Raw genomic sequence first — 22,627 nt, 5'->3', positions numbered from 1 at the left:
AATTGGTAAAAACTATTTAAATATTGGAATTTGTTCAATGATAAAATAAATGTTTTTAAATAATTTTTAATTTATATTCTTTAATTGTTTTAATTAAACTATTTTTATATAGTTTCTATCTATAGACATTTTTCAATATAGATATAAACTATATAAAACTAATTAACCTGTAGCCACTCAACAGTTGGCAACAGCTAAATCAATATGATGCCCCACTGCAGGCCAAGTATTGACATGGCAGCGGACAGCTGATATAGCACAAAGTCAGTGTCCAAAAAAAGATTTTGCAGGATCGATGGATTATAAATGTAGCCGTGAGAAATTGCACTAATACCCACACTACAATTTGCCCATGGCAGCTGTTATGCGATTGGGCAGTGTCTTCAGCAGATGACCATGGAAAAACTCAGAGCAGTATGGGTAAATGACCTTTATATTGTAAACTCCTTTCTTTACATTACAAACAATTAGCCTGGTTCTATCTGCTAGAAATCAAAAACTGAAAATACTAGTGCAATTTCTCAAGCAGCTTCAATAAGTAACGAAACATAATATTTATTCCCAAAATGTATTCTTATAAAATTTACATTATACATTAAATACTCTATAAAAATAAAATTTGTAATCATAAGTTATATTATAAAAATGTACAACAAAATGCACAATTTGCAAAATGATAAATTTGCATCAGCCATTAGAAGGCCAGGGTCATAACTCAAGAGGGTTGAGGACACGTGGAAAATTAATTACAAGCTGATTAACTGCAATCTGACGTCACACTTCACCACTGAAGCCGACCTCTGGAGGTCAAGAAAACCTGAAAGGACTGCCAAGAGAATAGAAGCGGAACTGTAAATTACTCTCGAAGAAAAGAGGGGTGCTGATAAAAGGCCTATCCTGGATGACGTTCATTAATTGCTATCAAAATAATTAATTTGTCTATTAGGCAGGCATCTATCTGGTGCTCTGTGGGAGAAGCTGAACTCCTCAGTGGGTTCTGGATTCTTTCCCCTATGGTGTTGCTGCTATCAGGGGGCAAGCTGGCTCTGTTCACGTGAGAAATTGCACTAATACCCACACTACAATTTGCCCATGGCAGCTGTTATGCGATTGGGCAGTGTCTTCAGCAGATGACCATGGAAAAACTCAGAGCAGTATGGGTAAATGACCTTTATATTGTAAACTCCTTTCTTTACATTACAAACAATTAGCCTGGTTCTATCTGCTAGAAATCAAAAACTGAAAATACTAGTGCAATTTCTCAAGCAGCTTCAATAAGTAACGAAACATAATATTTATTCCCAAAATGTATTCTTATAAAATTTACATTATACATTAAATACTCTATAAAAATAAAATTTGTAATCATAAGTTATATTATAAAAATGTACAACAAAATGCACAATTTGCAAAATGATAAATTTGCATCAGCCATTAGAAGGCCAGGGTCATAACTCAAGAGGGTTGAGGACACGTGGAAAATTAATTACAAGCTGATTAACTGCAATCTGACGTCACACTTCACCACTGAAGCCGACCTCTGGAGGTCAAGAAAACCTGAAAGGACTGCCAAGAGAATAGAAGCGGAACTGTAAATTACTCTCGAAGAAAAGAGGGGTGCTGATAAAAGGCCTATCCTGGATGACGTTCATTAATTGCTATCAAAATAATTAATTTGTCTATTAGGCAGGCATCTATCTGGTGCTCTGTGGGAGAAGCTGAACTCCTCAGTGGGTTCTGGATTCTTTCCCCTATGGTGTTGCTGCTATCAGGGGGCAAGCTGGCTCTGTTCACACTTGTTTTGAACAGGAGCTCAAGCTGAAGCCTTTAATTTGGCCATGATGCAGTTGTGTGCATCTGCGAGGAAAGCAGCACACTATTTTTCCTCGGTGTCAAACATGAATCACAGCGGCTACTTTTATAGGTGGAGACATCAGCGGATGAGGAATCTGTGTAAACATGCGAGCAATGGGCTGATCGCTGATGAATGATCTCAGACAGATGCTGATGCTGGAGACTGGAAATTTCAGGTGCTGAAGCTGAACTCGGAACTAGAAGCAGTTACAGCCAAAAACACAACAATGGGTCAAATACACACTCAAAGTAGGCTCAAAATAAATCATAAGAATAATCTAAGCAAACAATCTAACTATACTTAACAAAAAACAACAACTATAATTTGAGTTAAAGATTTTAACTGAAAGCCTAACTCTGTTTTCAGACAAGGGTGTTTTCTGCATTTTGTCAAGCATTTTAAATGTTTATGAATTTACTGTTCAAAGGTTCGGTCTGTAATATCTTTTTTATTTTTATTTATTAATTTTTTTAAACATTAAGTTTATCAAAGCTGCATTTACATGATCAAAACTACACTAAAAACAGCAATATTGTGAAGTATTATTACAATTTAAAATAAATGTTATCTATTTTAATATCTCTTAAAAAGTTTTTTTGTCAGCAGTAGGGTCACATTACCCCGTAAAAGGGAAAATAAAACTATTAATTAAAAAAAAATCTTACTGAACCCAAACTTTTAAACAGTAGTGTATACAATTTATTAATGAAATATTATATGTTTATATTTGTTTTGTGTAATATATTGTTTTGTGTTTCATTATTAATAACCTTTTGCTGAAAAGTCTACAATAGGCTATTTAATTGCCATTGTGACAACTTATCTCATTTATTGTGACAAAATGACTACAGCTATTGATGTGTTTAATTGTTCTTTGATGTTATGATGTTATCACAGATAACGGTTTCTTTAATTCTGGTTTCTGTCTAATAATGGGGAAAAAAAGAGTTGCCTCTTTATTAATTTGATAGATTTGTGTAAAATCTTTTTTATGGGTGCTATTTCATGGAACATTACTCAAACGTCTTGCTTCTTTGCACATGGTTCATTTATAACTTCTCACAGAATGTATGGACAGATGGGAGAAAAGAGTATTACCAGAACTGTAAGAGCAGTAACAGTTGTGGAGTTGAACGTAGGATCGTTGAGTAGTTTCTGGTACACCACTCTGTACTTGGAGATCCCTCCGTTTGGCATGCTAGGCTGGGTCCAGCTCAGCAGAAGAGAGTAGGCACTGGCAGGGCGGGCCGAGGGCGCGTCCATTCCCTGCGGTTCTGCCTCTAGAGTTCGGACGGAGGTCCAGGAGCTGAAGGCAGAGCCTTTAGAGTTGTCGGCGGTGACTCTGTATTCATATTCACTGAACGGTAGAAGGGAATCTGAGGCATCGGTGAACTCTAGGGGACCTTCGGTCCAGATGAACACCAGCAGCTCCTCTTGAGTTCCAGTTGGTCGTCTGGAAGAGACAGAATTAAGATTACATGAAAAAACATCTGCCATTTAATGAAAGACAGGAAAAATATGACAAAACACACAAAGTATATTCTTTAAAGACCATTCAAATGTGGTTGCAGTTAAAAATGAGGCCCCAAAACAAACAAATAGTGGGGGTGCCAAAGGAAGGATGCAGAGATGAGGAAGAGCACACAGAGATGCATGAGGAGCAGGGGCAGAGCGCTGGGCTTTGCTCAAGCTTCGTTAATTCCTCCACATTAGAGGCCTGGCTTCCATGCTGCTGGAGAAAATGACATTCACCGCTCTAATGTGGCCCCTGCCGGCCCCACTCGCACCGCAACGGCCTAATCTCACCCACTGCATTAAAATAAAGCCAAACAGAGACTGGCAGGGGAGAGGAACGTCTCACACCATGGCGCTAAACTACAGCACACAGCTGCGATCAGCAGTCTTTTCCAGACACATACAGACACTGCATCTGGAGCACAAGATGTCTTTTTTTTCCCATTTACTTTTATTCCACTGGTTAAAAAATGTAGGTAAAGTTATTTATTTATTTATTTTTTTTGACTTCCCACTATGAATTTTTCAATTAAATTGCAAATTTTTGCTGCTGTACCTTTTAACAGACAGAAATGAGCTAAAATGAGCAACAGGACTTCTTCACTTACACAATGCTCTGCCATCACAGGAATTAATTACATATCAAATATATAAAAGAAAACTGTTATTTTAAATTGTAATAATATTTCACAATATTACTGTTTTTACGGCATTTTTAAACAAATAAATGCAGCCTTTGTGAGCATAAGAGACTTCTTAAAAAAACTTGTTAAAAATACTTACCTATATATAAATTCATAACACCTAGGATTCACTGGACAGGCATGCAGAGCAGCAGGTGCTACACATAGCCAGGAAGAGCTTTCCAATTTTTTAAAATAAAATATATATCCTATCTATCCTACTTCCTCCTTATGAGGTCAAAAATCCAGAGACATTTTTGCTGATTAGTTCCAATGTAATCTATTTACATATCAATAAATCACTCTTTTACTTTAAAACATCAACAAGAATTTGATTTATCATGATATGACCCATTTCAGTAGTCCAGCATCTTGAGGCTGTAACAGCTAGCTGAATAAGGAGTTAAAACTTCATCAATGCTTTTATTGTCTCACCAGCATCTGCAGCAACTGTATGCATGCAATATGAACATGGATGTATTCTTAGGAACTGATTTACAATAATTCTGTACAGCAGCCAAGGACTATCTCAGGTGGGATTCTCCTGTGTAATATAAGTTAAATGCGTGGAGGACAAACATCCCTGAGGAGGGGACACTCACTTCACAATTTCAGATAACCTCCAATGAGCTGAATACATACACAATAGCACATTAAACCGATTACATTTAGCGCAGCACTGATCGCTGGTATTAAGATGAGCAGATAGAATAATACACCAAGTCCTTTAAGCCACGAGTGAATTCTTTGCCCCCTGAATGTGATATATTTGCCAGAGTTTATCCCGCTCCCAAATCAGGGCTAAGATGAAATCTAGTCATGCGTTTGTCGGAATGCCCCGGCATCTGTGGCTATGCTAATATTTTCTTAAGATTTATGCGGGCTTAGACTGATCTGACCTTGCAAATGAATGACACTGGACAACAAGCCGCATTGCCCTTGACTAAAATCTTACCCTGTTGCTAACACACACACACACACACACACACACACACACACATAATCATACTCGCATAGAAGCTGTAAACACTGTTTTTGCTGCCATCCAAGAGCGAAAACGTTGGGAAGACATCTCAATATATAGTTTAATCTGATCATTGTCTGGAATCCTTCAAGTCAAATCTGAATGGTTTAAATTGGCGTTCACGATGTGCAGCAATAAAGGTTCAAACACTGTGTTGTTTCTGAACATAAGGGCAATGATGGCAGCGTAATGATAAGAGTTAGCTACTCCCTGGTGCATCGCTCTCCGTTCTCTTTGAAGGATGCTTCTGTAACAGCGGAGTAAAGCATTCTGATGTGATCGTGCCATGTCAGTCTTAGCTTTATTTCCTCTGTGCGGGGTGCAAGCATCATGGCATTCGGTTTCATATTGCTCTCAAACAGCTCTGAATGTGCCTGGAATAATCAAAGTCAGCAGGGCAATGTCATCTTCCATTTAGAGCTGCCGATCAGCCTCTCTCTCTCCCTCTTCTCTGCGCTCAGATACCACAGTCACTGATATACAGCTGATATCCACATAAGCACTCCACACTCCATTCTGCGTTTTCCTGCTGTCAGTTAGAAAGGAACTAGAGAGGAAATGTTGACAAGTGTAACCAGCAGTGATTGGCCTGTTCTCCTCAAGGTCACAGCATAATTATTGTTTGTGTTCGACTACGTTTTTGGCCTTCCTTTCAAACATGCCCTGACATGGACTCACATCTACACACACATTTATCCCCATGCAAGCTCTGCACTGACATTAGCCTGACAGCATCTTTGTATGGAAGTGCATTTGCAGAGATTGAGAGAGGAGTGCTAATAAATAGTACTGGGTAACATGTCCACAGAGCCAAAATATGTCTTTAAATGTCCCTATGCTGATGGAACCAACTTTATTCAAGTACTGACAACTGGATGTCATGATAATATGTGACCCTGGGCCACAAAACTAGTCTTAAAGGGTCCTATTATGCTTTTTCACTTTTTGAATTTCAGTCAGTGTGTAGTTTGGGTATAAAAAAGATCTTCAAACTTACAAATCTCAAAGTCCACTCCAAAGGGAGATATTTCGTTAAAAAAAAAAATCCCTTTTCAAGAACTACAACGAACGGCTCGTTTGGACTACAGCGTTTGTTTTCCGGGTTTTGTGATATCACAAAGCGGTCCGTTAGAATATCATTAAAATAATTCCCGCCTATGGAAATTTATTACACATGCACCTGAATAATTATGTAAATATGCATGTTACAATTATGAAAACGTTTTTATAATAAATTGCTGACAGTACAATACTGGACAATGATGTAATCTGCAGAATTTACACTTCAATTATGAGACTACAGTGTTTCCAATACATTGAGTGCGGGTGTTTTTATATTTATTTATTTAGTCATTTATTAGACGCTTTTATCCAAAGGGACTTACAAATGAGGACAACAGAAGCAATCAATTGTAGTATTAAAACAACTAAAAACAGATCCAAAACTAAAAGCTAAAACTTTATAAATACTACCTATACACATTTTAAAAATAAAGAGATTAAATAAAAATGACAAATGCACACAACAAAATTTCAAAACTTAACATTTAAAAAAAAATAAAGCTAAAAACAATTCAAAATATTAAAGAACAAAAGGTATAAGAGTATAATAATGATTCTAACATAACACTAAGCCAAACACAAAAAAAAACAACTACATATGTGTATGTACAACCACACACACATACATATATACTGTATATGTACATACACATTTATAAATTCAATATATATATATATATTATTTCATTTCCATTTAGTTTGTTGAAGTATTAAAATAACTCAAATTAAATAAAACTAAAAACTTAATAAAAGACCTATACAGACATAATAAATTCAGACATAATGTAACTAAAATTAAAATAAATAACAAATACAAATAATACAAATCAAATGACAGTAGTTTATCAGTAATCCTAAAAAATAACACTGCCAAACACACATGCTAAAAAACAACAACTTACTTACACATGGTAAGAAGTGGTTATAAAAACTGAAACAGAATATCACTATATAATATCATTATATCACTGTATTTCTGAAGGAAACCCACTGTCTTCAGAAAATTGGATGTCATTTTAATTTAATCTTATTGGATGTCATTTTCATTTAATCTTGCATGTAATGTCTGATAAAGCAGTGTTTTTTTGAGCGGAGCGCTGCTTTGTGTTCAGCCGTTACCGGGGAAACCTTGATCTCTACCACTCCAACAGCGCCACCTGCTGGCAGAGAATGAGTTTGCATATATATGCCACCTGGGAAACGCTGGACTATGGTATATAAATAAATTCAACTGTATAACAGTTTCACTGCAATTCATGTTATAATGTTAGAATTAAATAACAATAAAAAGAACACATATGCACTTACATAGTAAATGCAGTTATTTTTAAGCGGTTGTTGACATCCTATCTAAAACGTGATTTAGCAAAAAAAACAAAAAACAAAACAAAAACGTTACCACTCTAATATGTCTTGCAATATCCGTGCGTGCAAAGGTTCTGCGCGATCCTCTTGTTCAATATTGTCGGGGTTTGATTCCGGCTCAAATTGATATGGCAATATTGACGCAATCCTTAACTATACCGGAGCAGACGGAACTTGCTACTTTGGCAAGGGGCGGGGCAGTACTGAAACACCGTCTAAGCTGTTCGCCAATCACAACGCACTGGGATAACTAACCAATCACATCACATTTCGTTTTTCGGAAGGCGGGCCTTCATCAAACCCGGAACTAATCGAGCCGTTTGTGCCTGACTGGGGAGAAAGGTGTTGTAATAATGTAAATTATGTAAAAAATAATGCGTTTTTTGAACCACCAAGCATGAGAGCATGTTCTAATACACCCCCAAAACAAAATCAAGACATTGTAAAAGAGCATAATAAGACCCCTTTAAGTCGCTGGGGTATATTTGTAGCAATAGCCAAAAATACATTGTATGGGTCAAAGTTATTGATTTTTCTTTTAAATCATTAGGATATTAAGTAAAGATCATGTTCCATGAAGATATTTTGTAAATTTCTTACTGTAAATATATCAAAACTTAATTTTTGTTTAGTAATATATATTAGTAATATGCATTGCTAAGAACTTAATTTTAACAACTTTAAAGGCGATTTTCTCAATATTTAGATTTTTTTGCACCCTCAGATTCCAGATTTTCAAATAGTTGCATCTCAGCCAAACATTGTCCTACCCTAACAAACCATACATCAATGGAAAGCTTATTTATTCTCAATTTCGAAAAATTTACCCTTATTTTTGTGTTCCAGGGTCACATATAGCTATGAATATTCTATTCTTATTCTGATGATTCTTAATTTCCATCAAATTTTTAATGAGGAGTCTTTTTTTTTACTCATTGACGTTTCTGTAGCTCAATCAGTACAGAATGGTACTAGTAGCACCAAAGTTATGGGATCAATTACCAGGCAACGTATGAACGGAAATGCTGAATTATCAGTGAACATTTCTGTGCCAAATGTCTCCTTTCAAATGTCTTAGGCCCAATCCCAATTCTACCCCTTAGCCCTTCCCCTTCCCCTCTGTTTCGCGCGTTCACGTGAAGGGGTAGGGGTGTCTCGATTCTCTTTTGGTTGGAGGGGTGGGGTAAGGGGAAAGGCCAGATAACCCTTCAAACAAAGATGTTTCGGGACCACACTTCAAACAAAGGGGTATGAATTGTCTCAGCGTAAACCGGCTTCAGGGGCAACATGGCTGCCCAAGAGAACAAAAAGACACAAATGTAAGCATTTTTGGCATTAATAAAAGATTTTAACGAAAAGTATTCATTTGTTTTATGTTACATTCAATCATGAGTTCATATTTTGTTACATTCAATCGTGAGTTCATATTTACGGTCATGTTACTCAAAGAAATGTTTGCAAAAAATCGCTAAAGTTTGCTAACGTCATATCCTTACAGACTGCACGATATATGCCACAACATATTTTTATGTCTGATCAGGGCGATAACCACCATAGACATTGAGGGGGGCTAGTCCCCCCAATAATTATAAATCGCTAAACCCTTCAAATATTGCCAATTCGAGAGCGAGAGAGAGATGAAAGCTGCGTGTATGCGCGTCTCTCTTTTTAGAGTGAGTTTACTTCAAAAACAGCGATTTTATCCTCTTGTTGCTGGAAAATATAATGTAGTGATTCAGTATTTAAACTGTTATTAATAAAAGTCGTGGGGCAGCATTGACAAGTTTCTTTGCTCCTGGATGTGTGAGCTGTGCGATCTCTGATATATGTTTGTGTGTGTGTGTCAGTAAGCAGCGCATTAATATAGAATGGGGTGTGTGTTTTGTAGGAGCTATTTTCACCCCTACCCCTTGACACTCTGTTTCAAGGGACAAGGGGAAGGGGAAGGGGAAGGCCTGCACAAAGGTTTTTGAACCTAGTGGTTCATGATGGAACTGCAGGGGATTTTTGAGATTGTGAGTAGAAACAGCAATGCTAAAGTAAATTCAAATAATAATAAATGAATTAATATAAAAAAACATGAATTAAAATGATTTCAAATGTATTTAATTTGATTAATACATCATTGTAATCTTTAAAATAAAACATTAAATATTACATTCTATTCTGATTTATACAAAAATAATGTTTCATTCATTATATTTATTTATACCATGGTCTGTCTGAATACACGATTCTGATTGGCTGGCAGGTATGCATTAAAACCGTTTAATGCACAGGTAGTTCCAAGTCAATCACCGTTCTATATTAATGCACTGCTTTCATTGATGCATACACACACACACACAGAGAGAAAGAGAGAAAGAGAGAGAGAGAGAGAGAGAGAGGTCAGATATCTTGTCAGCGCTGCCCTGTGACTTATATTAATAAAACAGCCTGGATACTAGATCGCTCCATTATATTTCTCAGCCACGAGGTGTTTTTGAAGTAACTAAACTCAGCTTCATTATTTGTAGAGATACGCAGATGCAGGTAATTCACACACACAACTGTCATCTCTCTCTCTCTTCTCTCTCTCTCTCGATTGATAATTAATTCAAATAAATGCTATAATTAATTCAAATAAATGTGGGCTTACCGCACTAATTTATCTCTGTGTCTGATTTGAAGCGGGCAGAATGATAGAGCTAATGAGCCATAACTGACGAAAACAACTGTCATTTTTACCCTTCCGGTCAAATATTGCGCTGCAAACATCATAAACAGCTTTAAGTTGTCAATGCTGGCAAATGACCATAGTATAAGCTTCGCGTCGCCTGGTTCTTGGCCTCCACGTCATGCATTAAAATCTTTTAATGCACAGCTAGCCGTGCATTATCCCTTACTTAAATGTTACAATTTTCAAAATCAGGGGGTGATACAGTAAGTAAATATTTAGGCTGTACAGATTAAGTTGACAAAATAACGTTCTAGCAAACAGACTACAGACTACAAATTCTACAGCCTATCAGACAAAAATCCTGATGACAGAGTGTGCAGAGTGATCAAATGAGTCTTATATTGTGCAGTGAGCAGCATGGTATGAGATGCCAGGATGTTTTGTTGATCGTATGTGAGAGTGAGTGCTTTGTACCTGTATATGAAGTAGCTAGTGATGAGGCCGTTGGGTTTGTTTGGCGGACTCCAGCGGACCTCGATAACGGCCGCACCTGCAGCTGTGAGAACTGGAGGGTCCTGAGCTAACGGAGCAGCCTCAGGGGTCCGAACAGACACCCACTGTCCTACACCACAACCATCTGCACATACAAATATTTAAATGAAACCATTTGATACATAGCTAAAATCACAACTAATACAACATATTTAAACAGAGAGAAAGGACAAATTGTAAATATGTTTCCTTGATTTCCCCCCCTTATTTTGGATACTGATTTAAATACATTAAGCATTTACAGAGCCAAATATTTAAAAATTTAACTCAAGTTAACTCAAACGATCTGATTGTTGTATACCTGAAATGAAATCTATGCCCCTAATCGTATCTTTTCAGTTTCTGTTTTCTATATTTTCTTCTTTCATCCGTCTTTTATTTGACTATTTTCTTAAGTTTTGCACTGCTTAGGTTTCAGAGTACCTGGCTGACAGGCCTGTACTTGAATGTGGTAGACGGTGTAGGGGTCCAGTCCTTGCAGTAACAGGAAGTGCTCTGGTCCAGCAGGGCGGATGAGGGGCCGCTCAGTGCCTGCATTGAGCAGGACGTTATATTCCAAAGGGGCACTTGAATTATACACACCTTAAAGGGAAACAGAAATATAAAGTCACATTTACTTCTTTTTACTAACTGATATCCAATCATATCTTGTTTAAGCAAAAACATGATAGTAGAAACGGGACACAAATGCAACCACTCACTAAACCAATAACTAAACTGACAAACTAACCGAAAAGATTAGTGCCAACCCACCAAGAAAACAAACACACAATCAGCTCACCCAGTCCACAATCACAATATATGAAGAGCCGTATGTACTCGTAATACAGTGCAAGTACTGACATACAGTGGATCTGACACTTTGGGAAGCTTTGCCCTTGATTCAACATCCTTCTAGGCCAGCAGGCACTTCCCCCATTCCGTCTATCCCACCTCTGTCAGAAACGCACAGACACGCACACAGTCTTCGGTAATGCATTTGAACTAAAGAATGTAGAGTCCCGGCATCCACGCTTTGTTAATATTCCCATCACTAGCGCCTTTCATAATTTACGGCAACTGGAGGCTGATAGGTTATTCAACATTTATGAGACCCGAGATGTATTCAGAACGGGCTGATTATCTTTACAAATGAAAAAGTTAAATTATTCAACTTCCTTCATTGCGTCTCCCTGAGCAGATGTAGTCTTTTGCCTGAGACACAAAAACCCACTGGAATTAGACGGCGCTTTGATCAAAGCTTCCTGCCTGAGAAGTTCAATCGCACAGGTCCCTAAGTTCTATTATTTACAACTAATCACTGACTTTGGAGTTTTTGCACTTTCAACTTGAATGAGAGTCTAATAAGAAATAATGGCACAAAGGAAAAGAAAAGGAACATGCTATCAGATCTGATCCATCAAGCACAGGTGCAGCTTAAAACCGTGCCCGTTTCTGCATTCGGACTTAACCAAGCGTGAGATATTGTAGTTTGAAGCCATAGATTTTTCGCTTGCCTCTCTCTGAATGTAAAGTCAATAAAAGATCTGGGCTATGTAAATGTTTTCTGTGGGTATCAGGGCTGTTTAAGGGCTCTTATGGTGTAATTGAGGCTGTTTAAGGGGATCCTCTCACAGGAGAGAGGCATAATGGGGCAATAATAGCAAAAGATGGACCATCTGAGGCAGACAATCAGGACCGCTTGAATGTAGTCTGTGAAATCACTCTTGAGTGTGTGAATATGCACGCACACGCTTTAACACTCACCCACCCACACCGCTTCGCTTTGGACACATGACCAGTTGAACACATACACACAGATCTGACATGCAAAGGGTAGATGCTGCACATATGTGCTCTCTTGCACATATGTGCAGCAGGTGGGCTGGGTAGCAGTCTGGGGTGCTTGAGTCTATGAACTACCACAGCTAATACCACAGGGAGAAAGAGAAGGAGAGTTTGCATTTGCTCTCCATGTGGCAGAATGTTCGGTCCACATGCACCGTGAGATGTGCAGATGAGCCTGGTGCTGCAGTCTCAGAGTGTAAACAGAGTGACTGATTGATCATTGTAGGCCTGTGGGTTGCAGTCTGCAAATGACATGATGAGAAGATCATGCAGGACCACAGCAAAGACAACACACTCTGGATGACAACATGGCCTCCACAAAAGGGACTTCCCAGAAAATGATTAAAAAAATTTGTTTAAAAGTTATTTTCTGTTCATTGCCTTTGTGTTTCACACCACACTCTAACTTTATTTTAAAAATCATATATATATATATATTTAAAAAAACATTTTTTTTTTTAATGAGTGCAGTATTTTTCTAGCAAAAAATGGAGGATCGCAATTATTCTGCAAGCAGTAAACAGCATCTATATACACTCAAACAGACACCAGATATAATTTTTTATATTTTTAACTAGTGGGTGCAGGACACTATAGTTAATTTATATAAGTGAGGATAGCAAAATAAAGTAAACTGTGACATATTATACCCAAAAATTCTTTATACACTTTGACCTGACCATGTTTTGCTTAAGTGTTATATGACATTATCAAGATGAATTTGTTCCGACACAGTTTAACTCCGAGTTCTTGTCATATTTTATTAGCATTTTCTAAACTATAGCAAATAATCTGTGATAATGTGTGAAATGTTGAAGGTGTCAGAATAAATTTTGGTTTGACTGTACATACATACACACACATACAGTGGAGATCAAAATTAGAGAACAATCTATAAATACTTGACTTTTTCTGAAATATTATGAATCTTCATCATTCAAAATTTGAAGGAATATTAGCTGTGGGTATAGCACTGTTATATAAACATGTTTTACAAAATAACCAAGACATTTCAACAAAAAATTTATTTTGTGGAAAACACTGATCAAAATTAGAGAACAGTAACCACTGCAGCCCGAAAGAAGATTACAACTAAAATTTTGGAGGTTTACAGCTGTCAGAAATTAGTAGGAAGTGTAGAGGCCCTTGTTTTGAGTGCCTTCATCACATCTGCGGCTAGTTTCTCATATTGCGCTGGTGTGATCTTGGTCCACTTTTCTTCCAGGCTCTTCCATAATGTAGTGGGTTTCTTAGCCATAACTTTGTTGCCAAAGATTTTCAGTTGGTTTCAGATCAGGACTCTGGGCTGGCCATTTCATTATTTCAATGTTTTCAGCTTCAAGGAACTGCTTTACCCGTTTTGCAGTGTGACAGGGGACATTGTCTTGCATGAAAATTGCAGGCTGATTGGGAGATGCTTGCAATGAAGTAACTGCATGTTGCTGAAGGAGGTTCTGATAAACATTTGCATTCACCCTGCCATGTAGCTCTATAAGAGGCCCAACTCCTGCTGCACAAAACATCCCCCAAACCATGATACTTCCTCATCCACCTTTCACTGATTTCTTTACGCACTTGGGGTTCAGTCTTTCCCCATAAGTGTACATATTGTTTCCTGTAAAAGCTCTGTGTGTGGTGACTTATCCATTCAGTCTTCCCTTGATCTCAGCTTTTTGGGCTTTTAGAAGATTAATCCAGAGTACAACCAAGAAAGCTGGAATGCCACTAAATAAATATACAGTTAACAAATAAATAAACCTATGTGTGCTGTCGTGCACCAACATGCACGTGATCAGCATTGGTACACACCATCAAATACCTGAAATTCATCTCAACTCCACAGCAACAGCGGAGAAGGAGAGAATGAATGGGACACGATTGGACAGTGATGGGAGAACACACGCAGGTGAAGGGCAAGCACATCTCAAACAACTCTCCCCTATATCACACTAGAGGTAGGAAAAGCTGTCACTTAGGTTTGAATGTTAATTGATTGGTGGGACCAATCTATGTCCGGCCCGCACTGATGCATGTACACTACAACCATGTTGGGCTCCTGGTAAATTACACATAACGCCACTCGTAAATCCCTGCCCGCATGCCGTCACTTTCGCAGGCCCGAGCAAGGATAAATCAGCCTTGCTTTAGTGCTAAATAGAGAGGCTGCATAGTGCATTAGGTTGTAAACATTACCTGGGGGTGACCAGGCAACAAAGATGGAGCGAGGGCCACGGAGGCTGACATTATACGGAGGAGGAATCCTTTCCGGGGAGGAGACGGGGGTCTGAATGACGTATCTATCACTGAGACTGCTCCCGCCGCTGGTGTTGGCCTCCAACTCGTACACATATCTGTGAAGCAAAGATGGATAGGACATAAATAAGTCAACTGCGAAACTAAATTATGCTATTAGCTTAAAAGTCTCCTGTCACAGAAGTTAAATTTGCCTCTGTTTCAGCGATTCTCCATTTCAGGTGGGAGGCGACGCTGCGTTTAATTATTCATTGTCCGCGAGAGAAGCGGGTGCATTGATTCTGCCATTAAGCCGTGTCTTTCACAGCAAGCACAGTTTTGTTTGAGGATGTGCGTCTTTCATTGGAGTCCTCAGAATTGAGGCATGAATGCCGGTGTACCAAACCAAATGTTATTTAAAATCATGAATGCAAGCTAAAAATAATCACTCGCACAGCTAGTTCAGAATGATGTCATATAGAGCAATTTTTGACAAATTTACAGCAGTTACAGCAGACCTTACAAAAAAAAAAAAAAAAATGTTTTATTAAAAAATACAGAATACACTGTAATTGCCAAGTCGAAATCTTAGTATCAAATAGCAGCAAAAAATATTTCATTATACAAAAAAATCACAATATTTCATTATAAAAAAAACTATAACAAAAAACAACCCAACTTGGTTACTTGTTTTTGAATCTGTTCATTTATGGTTTCATGAACCATCACATTTACCGTTGTCCAGTGAAATTTTGTGGGCAAATTTTGTGTGAGGGCGAAAGATTTCCCCACACAGAATTAGCTACGGGTTCAAGCTACATGGAATCGCCGCCAGGGTTACTATCATTAACAAAAACTAAAACCATTAAAAGAAAACATAATTTGAAATAAAATAAACATTTCCTGAAATAAAACCTATTTTATTACAGCTATTTGCCAAAGCAACATTTGTCATTTTCATTTAAAGCTTAAGTACTAAAATAACTAAATCTAAATAAAACTTAATAAAAACTATATAGAAATATTGAAAAAATCTAATAAAAAGGACAAAAACACAAATTTTTAACACATTAAAATGAAAACAGAAAACATATAAATAAAATATAATTAAAAATATGAACAAAATCTATAATAGCATATTAATGATAATAAAAAAAAAACGTCACTGCACTGACAAACAAAAAGCTGCTTTGTTTGAAATTGATTTCTGTGTGAGCGGTGTTTTATACATCACTAAACTATTGATGATAGACAATGGACAAACATTTTCTGCATGTAAAATTTCGCCTAAATTTAACGAATGTGACCAAAAAATAGTTAGTAACTGTAAAGACAGATGGTTATTAACACAAAATAAACTGTCAGTATTTTAAACAAAATGAATTTAAAAGACAACTTTTCAGAGGGTTTCACTAGAATAAATAAAATCACTGACTAAAATATAAACAAACAAACCTATCTAAAAATAGTCAACTAGTCAGCTACTGACACTCATGAAATGTACAGTTTTGTTTCTGATATAAATGGGGAAAAGAAAAGGCTCAGATGACTAAGCCTTCTTATAATTCTGCTTTTACATTATACTTGATTCATTGGAAAAGTCCCTGCTGGATCAATATGTTGTGATACTATTTAACAGATGACATTGTTAATGCAATGCTGATCAGCCCCTCCATTGTGATCTGTGACAGGCGTGACAGATGCTCTGAACAGACATGCATATGAAAAGAAAGGGAAGTGTGTGTGTGTGTGTGTGTGTGTGTGTGTGTGTACGCGCATGTATTAACGCCTGATGTGGGTTATAAAAACACTCTACGGAAGGCTCTTTTAAGACATACATGACTTCACAAGATAGATTTGCCTTTTAAACAGAGATGGGTGTCAGTGCAAAGGTGTGCATTAGCAATGTATGTGGGTCATGTTGAACATTAAAGGCTTTTAATTTGCCATAAACTCCATAGCCAGCCATTAATACCTGCACATTAACTATTGTTCCAGCACTATCCCTTTAAAATAGTCACATCAGTTATTATATACCGTGCTCATCATATGTAATATAAGCATTAATGAAATTAATCAGAGAACACACACATGAAGAGTCTCGCCAGAGAACAGCTGTGCATACCAACGTGGCCATTGTGTATGTTGCATATTTTAAGTCAAATAAATACGATGTGGCGCATCAAAAGAGGTGGCGAGTGGCTAACCTGTTTCCCCAGAGGGAGAAAGGTTAATATTTCACTCGTCAGAGAGACTTTCTACGATGTTGAGGTAAGTGACAGCTAATCAACATTGTCATAAATAATCGATGAGCAGGAGTGCTGGCAGAACACCCCCCAGCCCCCTGCTTAACTCTTTCCCACATCAGCCTGTAGCCTCTCCGGATAATGAACCGTTCGTCTGCCACTGTATAACGCTCCTTACAGGGCTAAATTGGAAGAAGAAAGGGAAAGGGAAGAGCACGGGAAAAGGGAATGCCTTTTGGCAGGTCCTGTGGAATTATGGCAAATTAAACGTCATGGCTATCCCCGACTCCATTTGGAGCTACAGTATAAACAAAAGCAGCGGAGGGACAATGAGAGAGAGGTCAGGTGACTGAATGACCTGTCCAAACTGTCCAATCAGAAGACACATGGTTTTGACAGTTTAAATCCGTGTAGAAGATATAGATTTGCATGTTGAAAAAGGTTTATACATTCTCTCTCTCTCTCTCTCTCTCTCTCTCTATAAAATATAATTAAAAATATGAACAAAATCTATAATAGCATATTAATGATAATAAAAAAAAAACGTCACTGCACTGACAAACAAAAAGCTGCTTTGTTTGAAATTGATTTCTGTGTGAGCGGTGTTTTATACATCACTAAACTATTGATGATAGACAATGGACAAACATTTTCTGCATGTAAAATTTCGCCTAAATTTAACGAATGTGACCAAAAAATAGTTAGTAACTGTAAAGACAGATGGTTATTAACACAAAATAAACTGTCAGTATTTTAAACAAAATGAATTTAAAAGACAACTTTTCAGAGGGTTTCACTAGAATAAATAAAATCACTGACTAAAATATAAACAAACAAACCTATCTAAAAATAGTCAACTAGTCAGCTACTGACACTCATGAAATGTACAGTTTTGTTTCTGATATAAATGGGGAAAAGAAAAGGCTCAGATGACTAAGCCTTCTTATAATTCTGCTTTTACATTATACTTGATTCATTGGAAAAGTCCCTGCTGGATCAATATGTTGTGATACTATTTAACAGATGACATTGTTAATGCAATGCTGATCAGCCCCTCCATTGTGATCTGTGACAGGCGTGACAGATGCTCTGAACAGACATGCATATGAAAAGAAAGGGAAGTGTGTGTGTGTGTGTGTGTGTGTGTGTGTGTGTACGCGCATGTATTAACGCCTGATGTGGGTTATAAAAACACTCTACGGAAGGCTCTTTTAAGACATACATGACTTCACAAGATAGATTTGCCTTTTAAACAGAGATGGGTGTCAGTGCAAAGGTGTGCATTAGCAATGTATGTGGGTCATGTTGAACATTAAAGGCTTTTAATTTGCCATAAACTCCATAGCCAGCCATTAATACCTGCACATTAACTATTGTTCCAGCACTATCCCTTTAAAATAGTCACATCAGTTATTATATACCGTGCTCATCATATGTAATATAAGCATTAATGAAATTAATCAGAGAACACACACATGAAGAGTCTCGCCAGAGAACAGCTGTGCATACCAACGTGGCCATTGTGTATGTTGCATATTTTAAGTCAAATAAATACGATGTGGCGCATCAAAAGAGGTGGCGAGTGTTTCCCCAGTTTCCCCAGAGGGAGAAAGGTTAATATTTCACTCGTCAGAGAGACTTTCTACGATGTTGACAGCTAATCTCAGCCTGTAGCCTCTCCGGATAATGAACCGTTCGTCTGCCACTGTATAACGCTCCTTACAGGGCTAAATTGGAAGAAGAAAGGGAAAGGGAAGAGCACGGGAAAAGGGAATGCCTTTTGGCAGGTCCTGTGGAATTATGGCAAATTAAACGTCATGGCTATCCCCGACTCCATTTGGAGCTACAGTATAAACAAAAGCAGCGGAGGGACAATGAGAGAGAGGTCAGGTGACTGAATGACCTGTCCAAACTGTCCAATCAGAAGACACATGGTTTTGACAGTTTAAATCCGTGTAGAAGATATAGATTTGCATGTTGAAAAAGGTTTATACATTCTCTCTCTCTCTCTCTCTCTCTCTCTCTCTATATATATATATATACGTGAGAGAATGCAGTGAACAATCTACGAATCACTGATTGTAAAATAATGAAACAAACAGATTTATCCTGTCTTAAGCAGCTTATGAGACTGAACCATTGCAAATATTTACACAACATATTGCACAAACTAACCAATTAGTTTGCACACACAGGGTCCCTGTGTGCATTTTTTGATTACAGCTAACCAACAGATTTCACAGATGCTAAGACCGAATATATTTGTGAATAACGAGGCAGTGACAAAACAGCTAAATTTCTACATCAAGAATGTTTTTCCTCAAAATTACTTAAGCTGAACATTAAGCAGATTTTTTTCTTTATTATTCAGTAAATAAAAAAATTAGTTTAAAATTACAATTTAAATGTACAATTCAAATTTGTCTACAAAACTGATTACAAATACAATACAAAATACTAATATAAAAATTAGATATTTAAATAAATATTATAATTAATAAATATATTTGAATTATTTATATACTTTAATTACAATGTCCTACTTTAATTAATTATTAATTAAATAATTTAATATTTAATATTAATGTACAAATGTAAAAATATGTAAAATATTTTAATAAAATAAAATAAGAATAAATTATTATATTACAGTGTTATAATAACCATATATATATATAATTTATTGAATATATATAATATACAGTATAGAGAGAAAGAGAGAGATTGAGAGAGACATTTTACTTTTTTCAATTATGTAATAATATTAATAAATGTATGAAAAAAAGGGGAAAAAATCCTATTTCTCTCATTATCTCATCTCATTATCTCATTATCCATCAACAGCAGAAAAGTTGTGTTGCTGTCCTATCCTGAGTAACAAGGGGAACGCGATCAATGCAACTTTCCAAGCCAACACTGCTGCTCATTAGCTTGCCTCCCTGCTCACTCCTCTTAAAAACTTTTAATGATTTGGTATCAGAGCAGCTCTGTTACTGAAGAGCTCTGTTATTGTAGAGTCCCAGAATTCTTTAAGACACACATAGGATTAGATGTCATCGATAATCAAGTGCTAATGGCTTGTTAAAGATGGCTGATAGATAGAACCTGGTGTTGGGCTGAAGGCCAGTGTCTATGTAGCTCATCTTTCCTCCGTCACCGGTGAAGATGACCACTCTGTCACGCAGCAGCCGATACTGAGAGAGCAGGCCATTGGGTTTGAGAGGTTGGCTCCAGTGAAGCTCCACTGCTGAGGAGTTCACCTGTATATGCCTGGGCACTGTCCACACATCTAGAGAGAGAGAGAGAGAGAGAGAGAGAGAGAGAGAGAGAGAGAGATTCAACAAATGAAACATTATTTTGGCAGTCTTATTGTAGTCTAATAAAACCTTTGAATTAAATCAGTTTCATTAGACAACCTTCAAAATGATGAATCTACGTAGTTTGCACATGTTCAAAAATTCATATCGAGTCATTAATAGATTTCTCGTCTTGGTTTCAGCGCTCCACTTGCAAATGGCGTTTAACCTGAGAGAAATATTAAATGAGATTGTGATTATGAAAACAATTGCCTGTGGTTCGGCTGAAACAAACCAAACAAATTAGCATATTAGTCAATTGGGCTTTTAAACACAATAACTTACTAATGGAAACCAATTTTATGTAAATTAACAGAATATATTAGTTTAATTAACAGCCTTAACTGATTCAGTACTGTTTTTTGAAGAAGTTATAAGCACATGCATCCCCACATCAGCCTGTAGCCTCTCCGGATAATGAACCGTTCGTCTGCCACTGTATAACGCTCCTTACAGGGCTAAATTGGAAGAAGAAAGGGAAAGGGAAGAGCACGGGAAAAGGGAATGCCTTTTGGCAGGTCCTGTGGAATTATGGCAAATTAAACGTCATGGCTATCCCCGACTCCATTTGGAGCTACAGTATAAACAAAAGCAGCGGAGGGACAATGAGAGAGAGGTCAGGTGACTGAATGACCTGTCCAAACTGTCCAATCAGAAGACACATGGTTTTGACAGTTTAAATCCGTGTAGAAGATATAGATTTGCATGTTGAAAAAGGTTTATACATTCTCTCTCTCTCTCTCTCTCTCTCTCTCTCTATATATATATATATACGTGAGAGAATGCAGTGAACAATCTACGAATCACTGATTGTAAAATAATGAAACAAACAGATTTATCCTGTCTTAAGCAGCTTATGAGACTGAACCATTGCAAATATTTACACAACATATTGCACAAACTAACCAATTAGTTTGCACACACAGGGTCCCTGTGTGCATTTTTTGATTACAGCTAACCAACAGATTTCACAGATGCTAAGACCGAATATATTTGTGAATAACGAGGCAGTGACAAAACAGCTAAATTTCTACATCAAGAATGTTTTTCCTCAAAATTACTTAAGCTGAACATTAAGCAGATTTTTTTCTTTATTATTCAGTAAATAAAAAAATTAGTTTAAAATTACAATTTAAATGTACAATTCAAATTTGTCTACAAAACTGATTACAAATACAATACAAAATACTAATATAAAAATTAGATATTTAAATAAATATTATAATTAATAAATATATTTGAATTATTTATATACTTTAATTACAATGTCCTACTTTAATTAATTATTAATTAAATAATTTAATATTTAATATTAATGTACAAATGTAAAAATATGTAAAATATTTTAATAAAATAAAATAAGAATAAATTATTATATTACAGTGTTATAATAACCATATATATATATAATTTATTGAATATATATAATATACAGTATAGAGAGAAAGAGAGAGATTGAGAGAGACATTTTACTTTTTTCAATTATGTAATAATATTAATAAATGTATGAAAAAAAGGGGAAAAAATCCTATTTCTCTCATTATCTCATCTCATTATCTCATTATCCATCAACAGCAGAAAAGTTGTGTTGCTGTCCTATCCTGAGTAACAAGGGGAACGCGATCAATGCAACTTTCCAAGCCAACACTGCTGCTCATTAGCTTGCCTCCCTGCTCACTCCTCTTAAAAACTTTTAATGATTTGGTATCAGAGCAGCTCTGTTACTGAAGAGCTCTGTTATTGTAGAGTCCCAGAATTCTTTAAGACACACATAGGATTAGATGTCATCGATAATCAAGTGCTAATGGCTTGTTAAAGATGGCTGATAGATAGAACCTGGTGTTGGGCTGAAGGCCAGTGTCTATGTAGCTCATCTTTCCTCCGTCACCGGTGAAGATGACCACTCTGTCACGCAGCAGCCGATACTGAGAGAGCAGGCCATTGGGTTTGAGAGGTTGGCTCCAGTGAAGCTCCACTGCTGAGGAGTTCACCTGTATATGCCTGGGCACTGTCCACACATCTAGAGAGAGAGAGAGAGAGAGAGAGAAAGAGAGAGAGAGAGAGAGAGAGAGGGAGAGAGAGAAAAAAAAGAGGACAGGAAGAGGCAAGTGTTGATAGAAGGCCAGAATGATTTTTCATCATTTGATACATATAGAACAGGAATAAATAAAGCGCTGAAATAGAGCTGTTGAGAAGACTTATCGTGAAAAGATTGCAATATATATATATATATATATATATATATATATAT

The 22,627-nt window shown here is 36.8% G+C and overlaps 1 protein-coding gene across 1 annotated transcript in view; it reads right to left on the bottom strand.

Moving 5' to 3' along the window:
- The window catches only part of LOC107694925 (usherin-like), a gene marked incomplete at its 5' end in the record, with an annotated part of 173,335 nt that overhangs the window by 22,306 nt on the left and 128,402 nt on the right, over nt 1-22,627 (bottom strand). The window contains 5 exons of the mRNA XM_016494643.1: nt 2,954-3,308; nt 10,638-10,800; nt 11,139-11,297; nt 14,736-14,893; nt 22,213-22,396. Coding sequence (XP_016350129.1) covers nt 2,954-3,308; nt 10,638-10,800; nt 11,139-11,297; nt 14,736-14,893; nt 22,213-22,396 — 1,019 coding nt within the window. The remainder of the gene's footprint in view (nt 1-2,953; nt 3,309-10,637; nt 10,801-11,138; nt 11,298-14,735; nt 14,894-22,212; nt 22,397-22,627) is intronic.

Source organism: Sinocyclocheilus anshuiensis, unplaced genomic scaffold (genome assembly GCF_001515605.1).
Source record: "Sinocyclocheilus anshuiensis isolate Anshui unplaced genomic scaffold, SAMN03320099.WGS_v1.1 scaffold942, whole genome shotgun sequence".
NCBI classification, from domain to species: Eukaryota; Metazoa; Chordata; class Actinopteri; order Cypriniformes; family Cyprinidae; genus Sinocyclocheilus; species Sinocyclocheilus anshuiensis.
The sequence above is the reverse complement of the archived record's forward strand: the minus strand, read 5'-3'. Positions and strand labels throughout refer to the sequence as shown.